This window comes from Bombina bombina, chromosome 2 (assembly GCF_027579735.1).
Source record: "Bombina bombina isolate aBomBom1 chromosome 2, aBomBom1.pri, whole genome shotgun sequence".
NCBI lineage: Eukaryota > Metazoa > Chordata > Amphibia > Anura > Bombinatoridae > Bombina > Bombina bombina.
The window spans coordinates 506,551,991-506,566,512 of record NC_069500.1 but is presented as its reverse complement, the minus strand read 5'-3'; the positions used below and the strand labels follow the sequence as shown (position 1 = coordinate 506,566,512).

Genomic DNA, 14,522 nt, shown 5'->3' with positions numbered 1-14,522 from the left:
TGGCATCAATTTATGTGCCCAAAACACCATTGGGACAGGCTAAAAACAACTGCATGTCATGGAGGGGGATCTACCCTGTATATAATTATAGTGAAATCAGTGGCCCAATGGTTATTAACCCTTTGAAAATATCAGTTACTTATTCAAAATAGTAATATTTGTATTGGTGCCAACGTATGCCCCTTTTCCAGTTTGTATATACAACATTTTTGTATAAAGGGATTCCACCTCTGTGTAACTACATTATATGAATCCTATTATTATTTTAATAAAACTTATATTTTTATTTTAAAGTCAATTTAAAGCAGACAAAAAAATGAATAAGAAACCAACGTCCATGAATAATAAACAGAATTTCACGAATAAGAAACAGCTTGCATAAGAAATCAACTTCCTTGTCGTTTTTTATTTGGGAAAATTCTAGCAACACACCATTACAACAGTCAACAAACGCTGTTACAGCGCCTGGCCAATCAGCATCTCCTATTCACATCCCTTTTCTTGTGTCGCCCAATCATTTCGCTAATCTGCGATGTGGGCTTGGTCTAGGAATAAGCGATATCTGCCCAGAACATCGTTCATAGCTGTAGCGGAGAGTTCTGGAAAGCTAGAGAAGTGTATCGATGACGTCACGAAAGCAGGCTCGAGAAAATTCTGGTAAGGTCTAGGAGGGGGCGTGGTTACGCGAGGAGGAATATATTGCGAGAAGACAGAGGCCGGTTAGGTTAACACAGCACAGCAGAGATACAGCGACGCTTGCTGGAGAATAGAGTGGGAAGCACAACTATTACGTGTCGGACTCGTGAAGGATCAGATCTTGTCCAGACTCCAGAGGGATTATTGGGATATTTAATTATCTAAACTGATAAGTCCATACAGATTTCAGTTCTGACAGCAGTATAAGGTATAACTGGGTAAATACGAACGGATGGGATTGATTAAAATTGTAAGGGTCAGTACATCTATGGGAGGGCGTTTTTATATGTCAGCTAACATAAGATACCGCTATTCTAGTTATTGAACGAGGGCTTTAAAGGGTCAGTGTACACTAAATCTGGTTTCCCCTTAATGTGTTCCCAATAACTTGTTATACTAGCTGCAGGGTATAACGTGTGAGAAATCACTCCTTTATGTTTATTTTTGTAAATTAATTAGCTCGATTTGCTCTTTGAAACAACAACCCTTCAAAATAGGCTAAGCTTGCAGATAGATCAGACATCCTTATCTAACCCTCAAATGCTTCCCTTTCTTATTTCTGTCTATAGAATACACTGAAAGAACAATAGAAAATGAACCATTTACAATTTTATATTTCCCAATCCCCACTAAGTAACTTTTTCTGCTGATGGTGTTTACATAGCTTGTCAATAGCCTATACTTAAAGGAGTAGTCTAGTCAAAATTAAACTCTTGTTATTCAGATAGAGCATGCAATTTTAAGCGACTTTTTAATTTACTCCTATTATCAATTTTCTTTGTTCTCTTGGTATCTTTATTTGAAAAAGCAAGAATGTAAGCATAGGAGCCTGCCCATTTTTGGTCCAGCAACAGGGTAGCACTTTCTGATTGGTGTCTAAATGTAGCCACCAATCAGCAAGCGCTACCCAGCTATTTCAAATGCTGATTTAGAGGCAAAGGATCTATTTGTAGACTATTTTATACACGGCAGCAAGTAAAATGGATCACTAGGAACAAATTAAAGGGGAGAAAATTTAAGGGTAAACTGTCCCTTTAACACATTGTTTTCTATAATACACCATTTGTTAAATAGATTCCATATATTAATATGAATATAAAGCATGTTCTTTTTGCACAGTGACATAAATTTTAATTGGAGTACTGTGGGCATAGTGTTTTCTAAAACACAGCTACGACTATACCTATGTGTTTAACTTTGTACTTGCTCATTAAAATTCATGTGTTTATTTGTACAGCAGGTAGAATGGTGAAGGAGACTGGATACTATGACACTCTTGGGGTGAAACCCAGTGCCACCCCAGATGAGATCAAGAAAGCTTACAGAAAGCTGGCCTTAAAATATCACCCCGACAAGAACCCTAATGAGGGTGAAAAGGTATCTATAGTGAGGTGTTTTTTTTCCGTTAGTAATAGGATTTTAGTAAATGGTACAGTTTAATATTCAGAGGGGAAGGGATGCAATTAGCTTTAGTATTTTTATTTAGTGTCTCCATCTTAAAGGCACAGTCAGCGTTACTATTAATGATACATCATTTTACAGCATTATCTTTTTTTAACACCAAAAACTATACTTGCCTTTCCAACCTCGCCGTCATCTGCTGCTCCTCTGATTTTTATAAAAGTGCGTTGTAGCTTAATTAAATGTAGCATGTTCCTGTTCTGGGGAAAGCAGCCAACTGCTGCATAGTGTACAATTATGTAACATAATATTAACGTTGACTGTCCCCTTAAATGGCCATCATAGTGATAAAATGACAAGCTCTAATTTATTAGAGTTTTTTTATTATTATTATGTTTTCAGTAGCGACGCTGCAACTCTGTGTTTCTCATATAAAGGGATTTAAATGGACATTGTACACTAGATTTTTCTTTGCATAAATGTTTTGTAGATAATCCATTTCCATAGCGCATCTTGGGGTGTTTATGTAAAAATGTATGGTTTTTCTTATTTTTAAAATAACATAGTGCTGATTTATAGACTTCTAACCAAGCCCCAAAGTTTTAGATGTATACTGAGGTCTACAGACTCCAGCTTGCTCCTGTTTATGTAAAGGGTCTTTTCATATGCAGGGGAGGGGGGGTGTCTACTTTTACTGCTTTCTCAGCCCAGCCTAAATATATCAACAGTGCTCAATTGGGAGCTTCTAAGTACTTTTTTAAAAGGTTTTATGCTGGATTTTTATATCCGTATCTGTGCATTGTTTTCTTTATAGTAGTGTCTAATAGACACTGTCTATTGTATGCAGTTATATGAAAACTGGTGTATACTGTCCCTTTAAATACCGATCGGAACTGAGTAGAAACACTGATTAAGTTAGCAGCTCTAGTCTCTCAGCTGGGTTGCGCGACTAGTACTGCTGATTGGATCAGTGTCAGTTTCCACTTGGGACCAGTAGCATCTAGTGATTAAATTACATTCTCTAACAAATTCGAGCATGCAATCTTATCACTATAATAGCCTTTTAATCCATTCTCAATATGTTGAATGTGATATAGCCTTTTAAATGCTTATAGTAGGTTCAGGCCCCATATGACATAAATGAATCACAATATAGGTTTCATTACATGTCTGTTCATAGTATATGGGTTGCATATTCTGTGTTCTAATATAATGCTCTGTGACAATGGTCCCTTTATACCAGGATTTGTATAAAATAGCTGAAAAGTAGTATGTGATCAGTCACATAGGTCACGTGTAGCACTTGTCGGAGTTGTGATATCTAATATGCTTCTCCTCTTTTATCCAGTTTAAGTTGATTTCCCAGGCATACGAGGTGCTGTCAGACCCCAAAAAAAGAGATCTCTATGACAAATGCGGAGAGCAAGCGATCAAAGAGGGTGGCATGAGTGGGGGGAACTTCTCTTCACCCATGGACATCTTTGACATGTTCTTCGGTGGAGGTGGCCGCATGAACAGAGAAAAGAGAGGTAAATGAAGAATGGCTGAGTTAAAGTGTCAGTAAACCTAAAATATAATGTTATATAATTCTGCACATAGTGCAGAATTATATAACATATTAGTGGTATCGTTATTAAACCTTATATTCCCTTTTAATTTTTTTAAAATATGTCCGTTTTTTTCAGACCCGCTCTCTGTACTCTGCTGAGCAGGTCTGTTTTTATTCCACAACGCATCGGGCCAGTTGTATAGTCACAGCCCGGCCCGACCGCGCCATAACACTAGGTGCAGCTCGCTCCCGCTCTGTCTGACAGCAGGAGCGAGCTGCACTTAATGTTATTCCGCGGTCGGGCCGGGCTGTGACTATACAGCTGGCCCAATGCGCTGTGGAATAAAAACAGACCCGTTCAGCAGAGTACAGGGAGCGGGTCTGAAAAAAACGGACATATTTTAAAAAAATTAAAAGGGAATATAAGGTTTAATAACGATAGCATTAATATGTTATATAATTCTGTTATATAACATTATATTTTAGGTTTACTATCCGTTTAACTTATCTAAAGCTGATTCTAAAGGTAATGCGGTGCTTACATCTGGGTAAGGGGATATTTACCACATAAAGGTATTTTTAATACATCTTAAAATGTCGCATTGGCATCTTCAGTTCCAATCTGTAATGTCCTGCTCTCTAAAGTATTGATTAAGGAACAAGTTGTAGACTGTTTCTACAATCTCTAACATTTGTACTGTTCAGTTCATTTGCAATGTGTCTCTTCCATGCTAGGTAAAAATGTAGTCCATCAACTGTCTGTATCCCTAGAAGACTTATATAATGGAGCAACTAGGAAACTAGCTTTGCAGAAAAATGTAATCTGTGATAAATGTGAAGGTAAGTTTCAATGTCTAGTCATGGTCCTTTTATTTGTACATTTTATTCATTTAGAATTTTAAGCAAACTGCATCTATGTTTTTATTTCTTTGGCTAAACATAGAGGGGTATGCATATTCTGACTTAACCAGGTATGTTTTCCTTTTTTAAAAGGTCGGGGCGGAAAGAAGGGAGCAGTGGAAAAGTGTTCAACATGCAAAGGACGGGGAATCCAGGTTCATGTGCAGCAGTTTGGGCCTGGTATGGTTCAGCAGATTCAGACTATGTGTTCAGATTGTCGTGGGGAGGGGGAGCGCATTAACCAGAAGGACCGCTGCAAACAGTGCTCTGGCAACAAAGTTGTCAGGGAAAAGAAGATCTTGGAGGTGCACATTAAGAAAGGTACTTTGCAATCCCTGCTGCAAAAAACAGCTTTTTGATATAATACTGTATAGACAAAATAAATAACATTGTTAGAACACAATGTGAGTCAAGCACCTTACATGAGAAATCTGCTGCTTTTTGCAAACATTTTGTGGCTTTTTTTCTGTCTGAAACTAACGTTAAATATATTCTAACAGGTATGAGAGATGGGCAGAAAATAGTTTTCCATGATGAAGGGGACCAGGAGCCTGGCCTAGAGCCTGGTGATGTAGTAATTGTCCTGGATCAGAGAGACCACGATGTCTACCAAAGGCAGGAAGAGAACTTGATCATGAAGATAGAAATACAGCTGGTGGAAGCTCTGTGTGGCTTCAAGAAGACCATAGAGACTTTGGATGGTCGCATTCTGGCCATAACATCCCATCCTGGTGAGTCATGAAAGCAAGCAAAATTAATGTATTGCTATCAGGAGGGTAGTGTTTAAGAAGCTTTTTGTTAAAGAACCAGATCAAAATATTTTGGTAATTTAAAATAGTTGTTCAATGACACAGCAATAGACTCATGTTCCACTGTTATTACATTTATTAACCCCTTTGCTACCGTGAATTTCAGAGAAAAACTTGCCCAAAGTTCCAGAGAATCTTTAGCATTTTTGCTATGACTCAGTTTAAACAGAAATATAGCATTTGGGTTTTTTTTTTTTGTTTTGTTTTGTTTTTTTAATTTACCTTTGAAAATCATATATATATTTTTTTAAAGCAGACAACCCAAGGTATATTTTGGTATATTTCATACCACTATTTTGCCTCCAAATTAGGATCATATAAAAAAAATTGTTAACTTTTTCTAAACTTTGGGTTTCTCGCTGAAGTTATTTACACACAACTACTGCAGTTATACGACAAATGGGTATGAAAGCTTTTCTGGGATCCCCTTTGTTCAGAAAAGCAGACATGCATGGTGTTGCTATTGGTTTTTGGCAGTTAGAAAGCCGCAGATTGCAGCTTTGTACCACACTTCTGAAAAATATGGCACTTAACGGATTAATCACTTAGCTTGTAAGGTTAATATTTGCTGTAGTGTAGGAATTAACCTCCCACCTCCGATCCCTACATGATCTTCCCCAAACACCTCTCTTCCCTCCCCTCACACACTGGTCTTAGGTACTGGCAGACAGTCTGCCAGTATGCAGTTTAAGGCGTTTATTAAAAACTTTTTTTTTTATATATATTTCTGTAGTTTAGGTCCTTCCCACCTCTCTGATTCCCTCCCTCTGATACTCGCCATATTTGTTAGTGGCAGCCAGTCTACCAATAACAAATTATGATATATTTTTATTTGTATTATGAAAATGTATTTATTTTTCTGTAGTGTCGGGGGCCCCTTTACTACCTCTACAAGATCACCTTTTTCTGTAGCATAGGGATACCCCTTCCAAACAATTTTCTGTAGCTTAGTGTCCCATCCCTCACTCTCCCCTGCCTTACATTTTTTTTATTTTATTTTTTCTGTAGTGTAGGGAACTCCTCCATCCTCTACTGGGCATCCCACCGCTCCCACTCAGGACCTACAGAGTGGTCCCTTACCATATGAAGACAGATGCCTTCTGCCTTCAGCTGTAGTCTCCTATGTTTAAGTTTAAATGAATGTTTTGAATGTTTATACAATTATTTGTCTAGAAAAAATTAATTTCTATCAACCCCCAATAGACTGAAGTCTGTAATTATGTACACAGCGATACCATAGTAGCTGAGGAGTACTTCTTAGTATGGGAAATACTGCATGAAAATGCTGCATTAATGATCCTATGTAAGCTATAATGGATAGAAAAATAATTTAAAACAAGTGCAAGACTTATTAGACTATTAGTAATATTGTCCGTGTTTTCTTCATTGGCGTTCTGATGATATATGCATTAAATTACTGCAATGGGATACATTAATGCATATTTTATACATTTTAGACTCGTGGAGCTGTAGATCTTAGGTACTTTGTACAGTTGATGCCAGGGGCCACATGCCCCCCTCCTTCTTTGATAACTCACTATTTAACATCTGCCCATCTTTATATAATGGGTGCTTAGCCTGGGCAATTAGTGACCCATCTACCTATGACAGTGAAGCAACCCATATATGGACACCACTGGAAACATTGCTGCTAGGGATTGGCGTCTGAGTTCTGTGTTTTTGATTATCTACTTGCTTATTCCTGCAGGTGAAGTGATAAAGCATGACCACCTGAAGTGTATCCAGAATGAAGGAATGCCTCTGCTCAGAGACCCCTTTGAGAAGGGCCTATTAATTATTCAGTTTTTGGTAAGACCCTATTACTAACTTCTAATATTTTATTTCCAGATGTATTAAGCCTTCAGAATATAACCCATTTTATGTCTTAGTCATATCTTTCTTTTGTACATTATTTCTCTGTGTCCTGTTGCCTTGGCTGTATGGTGGCTGCATGATTTTCATGCTGTAATAGATTTCAGAGTCTAATAGTACTGTAATCTGTATGGGTCTGGGGCTTATAATTGTCTGCATATGGGGAGAAATAATTCAGCTGGCCTGTAGACCATAGTTTAGGTGATGTTGTAGTGACATGGTACGAGCAGTGCACATTGTGATGTGCTATATCTAACTATTTACAGGTGGCATTCCCTGATAACCACTGGCTTCCTCTGGACAAACTTCCTCTCCTGGAGTCATTGCTGCCCCCCAGGGAAGAAGTGATGATCACAGATGACATAGATATGGTAGAACTCACAGAATTTGACCTACGTGAGCAAAGCCGGCATTACAGAAGAGAAGCATATCAGGAAGACGAGAGGCCCAGGGGTGGGGTTCAGTGCCAGACATCGTGAGCACCTGGCACTAAATCATCATAAGAACAAAATACACAAGGCTTATATGTCTTTAGTTAACTTATTTATGGTCTGTTTGATAATTCAATTCAGAACTCTTACAATAGAGAGCCTGCGCTGATTTGCACTGATGTCCTACAAACAAGTCTATTGTGGAGAGTGATTTGAAACCCCTCAGTAGGACTATATATCTTATTTAAGAGACTTGAATATTGGAAATATCCTGCTTTGTATATATATTTTTTTTCTTTATTTAATGTTCCCTTTCTTTAATAAATAACTTTTTCTTTTTTAAAGAGGTGACTTTCTTTTTTCTCCCTGGTTAGTAAGTTGGGCATATAGATGGGTAGAGCATGGCAAATGCTGCCATATGGGGAGGTGGACAGAGTATTGTTCAGAGTTTTAAAGAAGAATATGACCATGTGGTGTAGAAAGTGTAAGGGTTTTCTTATTTGAGAAAGTGGTATTAGGTGGAAGGAAATTACATTGCTCACTTGCAGTTTTGTGTGGAGTAAATAATATACTATTTAGATATGCTATTAAATTGTGACTGTTCATTTTCTTACATTTATGTAGTTCACTAGCAGAAGTGACTGAGATTACTAGGGTGCCAGGGGTAACCTTTATAAAATTACTAAACTACCTGGAAATGAACTGGGGGTGCTAAACTGGGCTGCGTTTGCTCAGTCACCCGCAGATCTCATATAAAATCTGTCAGCCAAATATCCACATCAATGTAGTATTGCAGCGAGTATGGCCAGTAGAATGCTTTGTTGTGTAGGTAGAGGTATTTGCAGCAGAAATGGTAAGATGGCGCTTTACAGATCATGAGTTAGGCTTCATCTTGAGTATTGTGTGCAGTTCTGGAGGCCATATCTCTAGAAGGATATAAACAAACTGGAATCTGTGAAAAGGAGGGCTACTAACATGGTACATGGTCTAAAAAATGTAACTTACCAGAGGCTCAATGACCTAAATATGTATAGCTTAGAGGAGAGAAGGAAAAGAGGTCATATGATAGTGACTTTTTTTTAAATTCTTTTTATTAAAGAAACACAGGTACAGGTAAACAGTTGTATGCGTATACAAAGTAAAAAAACATCATAGACAATGCACAGTGCGCATATGATACAGGTATTGAATACATCAAAAGGTTCAATATAATTGTCTTCACATATATCAGAGAAGGGCTGCAGATTGTATTCCTGTTTTCTATCGATAACCATCATTATAGCCCTTCTATATTGCTCAAAATAGATAAGTCTGCGTAAACGGAGCTTTACCAAACTGGTCATTTGTCTGTTCATATGTAACCTGTGTCTCTTATGTTTTTTTAATACAACAATAAACAAAACACAACACCCCCTTGCCTTAAATCCCCAAACCCTTCCCTACTTGACCCAGAGGCGTCAAAAGTGTGCCATCCCCAATACATATATAGGAGGAAGGACAATATAGAAGTTACCCAGTATTGCAAGATAGGCAAGCTTGTGCAGTTAATTAAACAATTAATCTATTGAGGTTCAATTGATAAGAGCGTTATTAGAGTATAACCGATTCTATTGATGAGTTATACAAACCAGTACTTTTCCTATAACAAACAGTGGATTAGCGATTGGCTAAGGGGATCTGAATGTATATAATATGTACGAGCCTAAGCCTCGAAATAACCTATAAGAATAAGTGGCTAAATTTGGGAATGCACTTTGGATTGGCAGTTTCAATATTTGTAACCTTTTCCATATAATAATCCATTCCTGTACCTGATTAGTTTCAGTTTGGTCAAGTGTATTCCTTCCCTACTATACACAGCCTTAATTATATACCTTGTTCTAATACACTTGTAGTTTTATATATATATATACATATATTTATAAGCATACTTTCCAAATTAAACTCAATTAAATTACACCAATGTTTTCATACAATAGATAATAATGGAGAATAAGATATTTTCCACCTATTCTTATTGAGCACCATTTATTGGCTTATTTGGGTAATTTTGATTTTTAATAATTTAATAATTAAATATTAATTATTGAATTTTTAATTTGTGTTAGCTTATATATTCTACTTGTGTTTATCAAAGTATAGGCCAATCTGAGTATATTTATGTAATTGTATACACTTGCTAGTACTGATCTGATTATTCTTAAATGTGTTTTCCTTCCATCATCATATGTCGTCCTTTATTACTGCTATTTGTACATTCATGTGTATATATTTATATATATATATATATATATATATATATATATATATATATATATTTGCATTCTGTAACCAACAAGTATGTATATATGTATTTGCATTTATGTGATGTATTATTAACATGTTAGCCAATTGTAATTAATGTTAATGTTATCTTTGCTCGTATACCCCAAAAATGTATTTGTTCAATCATGGGTTAAGTGGGAGTTAATTGTTGTTATCCCAGTAGCCAATAACTGTGCAGAGCACTACTTTTAAACGCCCTTGTTGTAGTACACAGTAGGTCTTAGATTACGGCAACTAGCCGAAACTAGTAGGACCAGCTGTTTCTCTGTTACTTTGCTGGTGTCACTACTTATTTTTATTGTTTTTTCACAAATAAAGTTTGTTGGATTATTTTAAACTGGAACTCCTGAATCCTCCTTTGTCTATTTATCTACGGGCTACAAGGAGCCCGCTTCTCATCTGGAGCCCTTACAGCCTCTACACTTTCCATGGCAAGCTGTTGATTTACCTGTTTCCCCTAGGAAAGCTGAAGAAACGGCACTAAGCTTTTGGGAGACACACACGCTGCAAGCTCCTGTATAGGCACGCCCCCGATGTGACGTCACACGCCGGTCTTGCATTCCAAAGGCAACGCTGCACAAGGAGGCTCGTCTAGTGAGTAATTCCGCACCGGAGCTGCGGTTCACCAGGACGACGGAGCCTGTATCCGGCAGACGATGGGATTCTTTGATGCAAGGTAAAGAGGAAGTTTAATGTTTATATAACAAAGAAGATTTTTCTGCCTAAACAGTACTTGCGGGGTGAAGTTGAAAGTAGTCTCCTATTTACCTGACCCTGTTGGGAGCTTTGGAGCTGTTTGGACTTACGGGTTCATTTGGTGCACGTATAGTGTGCTTTCCTGGGGGTTTAACAGCTATTTTGGTCGTATGACTGTCCAGCCACGAATGTGTATACATTACTTCATTAGGATACAAGTTACTAAACCTATGGGAAATCTGCTGTTTTCTACTTATGTAACCTGTGTCTCTTATGTTTTTTAATACAACAATAAACAAAACAACACAACACCCCCTTACCTTAAATCCCCAAACCAAACCCTTCCCTACTTGACCCAGAGGCGTCAAAAGTGTGCCATCCCCAATACATATATAGGAGGAAGGACAATATAGAAGTTACCCAGTATTGCAAGATAGGCAAGCTTGTGCAGTTAATTAAACAATTAATCTATTGAGGTTCAATTGATAAGAGCGTTATTAGAGTATAACCGATTCTATTGATGAGTTATACAAACCAGTACTTTTCCTATAACAAACAGTGGATTAGCGATCGGCTAAGGGGATCTGAATGTATATAATATGTACGAGCCTAAGCCTCGAAATAACCTATAAGAATAAGTGGTTAAAATTGTGCTTTGGTTTCCAGAATAAACCTTAAAAGGGTGCTAATGGCAATGCTCATACTATCAGCCCGAATGTGCTTTTATTTAAAATGTGGTTAAAGTTAAATTACACTGAGAGTATATTGCGACTCCCTTGAGTATAGGTTTCACTGCGAATGGCTTATAATATATATCACAGACAACGCTATTGGGGGTAACTAGAGTACATATGAAATAGCCATATCCGGACTTTAGCAGGGTGATGTAACTTATTGAGAATAACTAGGAGGCAAAAAAAATAATAATAATAAAACTAAAACCAAACATCTTTACAACCATAACACACAAAACAGTCAGGTTCAAAACAAGTTATGGCATCTGCTGACCTACAGCGGACTCTCCCAGCAGTGTCTGAACATAATAGCTGGATAATATAATCTCCCTTTCTACATAAAAACCAGTGTATATGGCAAAAAGCAACTGATAATGTTAAACCTAGAGGATCTGGTTGTCTAGCTGATCCTTATCCCTTCATTGCTACATTGTTCTATTGTCTGAGCTAGAAACCTAATGTTATACCATATTAAGTGTAGGTGGGTGTTTTTTGTTGTTAACATAATGCATGATTATAGTATAAGAGATGGTTTTTACATCAGAATCTTAAAGGTAGATCCAATTGAGCAATGAAAAATTAAAGTAATGGCTATTAATTGACAGTGGCGTTCAAAGTGATGGATACAGAAACTTTATATCCAAATGTGTGGCTGATAAATTGCTTTTATAGCATTTAGCAGAGCTGCATTACGTTGTATATAACACCCAATTAAGTGAAGGCATTTGACAAATACATCTGCTATATCCAAGTTTGCGATGCCGTAGGAGAAGATAACTTGAAGTGCAAGAATGACTACCAGACCAAAACACAGACATGACATATGTATGAGAGTTCAGCCGAGTCCGAGAAGCAACCAGCTTCATAGTGCCTGGAGATCTGGCCAGACTCAGCAGGAAGGTCATAAATCAACCAACACCCACAGCCAGCCAGGTCTTACCCTGTTTCCACCCGTGATGTATCTTGCAGGCATGGTAATAATCTTGCTGCTTGTTTACATTCAAGTCCGTTTCGTAAACTAAGTCCGCCAGTATGTAAGCAGATTGGTTTTTAGAATGGCAATGCAGGTCTCCAATCGCGCTGGCATGTAAGTTTTGTGAGCCGTAGGGATCGCTTGCCTTCCTCACCGAGCTGAATGTAAAGTGTGCGGCTCTCCTCACCCATCCCGATCCAGACTCAGTGGCTGGGACTGAGGTACGCACTAGAGAAGGCACTGAAAGCATCTGTAAGCCCGCCTTTAAGTTTGGCAGAGGTCTCGACTGGCCAGGGGACAAGTAAGTGTCAGGGCCGCATTGCGGTGCAAAATCAGCAGCACTGATAGTCAATATCGCCACTCCAGTGGCCTTAATAGGTTCTTCTCTGATTTTTATCGTGGGGCCGTGATTCTGCAAAGCTGAATCCCGAAGCTGCCACCATATCTGTTGCCCCTGCGATCTCTCCTGCAGCCCTGTTTGATGTGTCTCAGGAGATGAGTAACGATCACTGCAAGGTGGCGCTGCTAGGAGTTGGCGCCATTTTGACGTTGGCCCTGCGGGATTCTCTACCCGAGTGTTGGCCAGTAGTTGTTGCATGGTAGATTCCAGCTTGCTCAAAGCTGGTAGAAAGAGATCCCGCAATGAAATCCAAATGTCCTTTTATAGGAGTGTTGCTTCAGCGGGGAGGGTTTCCATTCCGTTCTCAGCTACGCTGTGAGTAGTGTGTGTCGCAGCTGTTCTCCTTCCCTATACCTTTTCTTCGTTCCGGGGGCCAAGAGATGTTGATCTTGATCCTTGGAGATGCCCGAATAGCTAAAACCATTAAGGGCTAACAGGATGGCAAGTAATTAATCCTATAATAAGGAAAAAGTCTTGATTCTCAGGCACAGCCGTTCAGACTTGCGACCATCTTAGAACGCCGCCCACCGGAAGTCCATGATAGTGACTTTTATGTAAATTAAAGGGACATTTCAGCCAGAATTGGAATCCACATGGATGCATTTTTATAATATACTTGTATTAGCAAAAATGCTTCTAATAAAAACAATAGCTGTTTCAAAATTGTATTTACATGTGGCCGTCATCCGCACATTTTATTTACATGATGGCCATGTGTCGTCATGCGGGGGGTTCTCTCTGAGCTTATTGTGCCTTCCCTCTCGCACTCTCACCTAATCCCTGGTGGTCTAGTGCTCAGTATTGCTCATGGATGCCAGTGACTTCACCAGGGCTCAGCATTGTCAGGGGATGCCAGTGACATCTCCACGCCTTGGAAACCTGGAAGTGTCAATAAGCAGAAGAGGGCTTGTATCATGTCAGAAATCAACAAATTAAGTCATTACCAGATGGTAAAAGCACCTTAGGCTCTCTTAGCAAGTGCTGTTTAAAATGCTGGTGCATGGTGCATACTTAGATACACTTTTAAAAAAAGCTATAGCTTTTATTAGAAGCATTTTTGCTAATACATTTATATTACAACAACAATGCTTCTATTCAAAACTGAAATGTTTCCATGTGCATTCCAATTTTGTCTGGAATGTCCCTTTAACTAAGGACATTATACCAGTCCACTGGGGCTCTGAGCAGCTGCAGTATTAAAATGCTGTTGTACTGAGAATATCTAGCTATGCTTTACATGCATGTACAGAGAAAAATGCAAAACTAAAACAATGTTAACTTTTTAGTAGAAGCATTTTTGCCAATACAGGGAGTGCAGAATTATTAGGCAAGTTGTATTTTTGAGGATTAATTTTATTATTGAACAACAACCATGTTCTCAATGAACCCAAAAAACTCACTCATTAATATCAAAGCTGAATAGTTTTTAGTTTGTTTTTAGTTATAGCTATTTTAGGGGGATATCTGTGTGTGCAGGTGACTATTACTGTGCATAATTATTAGGCAACTTAACAAAAAACAAATATATACCCATTTCAATTATTTATTTTTACCAGTGAAACCAATATAACATCTCAACATTCACAAATATACATTTCTGACATTCAAAAACAAAACAAAAACAAATCAGTGACCAATATAGCCACCTTTCTTTGCAAGGACACTCAAAAGCCTGCCATCCATGGATTCTGTCAGTGTTTTGATCTGTTCACCATCAACATTGCGTGCAGCAGCAA

At 38.1% G+C, this 14,522-nt stretch overlaps 1 protein-coding gene across 1 annotated transcript; it reads left to right on the top strand.

Moving 5' to 3' along the window:
• The first annotated feature begins 760 nt into the window (after positions 1 to 760).
• LOC128647865 (dnaJ homolog subfamily A member 4) lies at positions 761 to 8,002 on the top strand. Its single transcript, XM_053700573.1, has 8 exons — positions 761 to 904; positions 1,934 to 2,073; positions 3,446 to 3,626; positions 4,382 to 4,486; positions 4,640 to 4,867; positions 5,047 to 5,277; positions 7,064 to 7,164; positions 7,494 to 8,002. The coding sequence occupies exons 2-8, from the start codon at positions 1,942 to 1,944 to the stop codon at positions 7,704 to 7,706; spliced, it is 1,191 nt and encodes a 396-aa protein (XP_053556548.1). The 5' UTR covers positions 761 to 904; positions 1,934 to 1,941; the 3' UTR covers positions 7,707 to 8,002.
• The last annotated feature ends 6,520 nt before the right edge of the window (positions 8,003 to 14,522 follow it).

Bases quoted from the DNA above. Each gene is read 5' to 3' on its own strand.
- LOC128647865 (XM_053700573.1), top strand. From the start codon at position 1,942: ATGGTGAAGGAGACTGGATACTATGACACTCTTGGGGTGAAACCCAGT. The intron at 3,627-4,381 runs GTAAATGAAGAA...CTTCCATGCTAG, and splicing joins CATGAACAGAGAAAAGAGAG to GTAAAAATGTAGTCCATCAA. The intron at 5,278-7,063 runs GTGAGTCATGAA...TTATTCCTGCAG, and splicing joins GGCCATAACATCCCATCCTG to GTGAAGTGATAAAGCATGAC.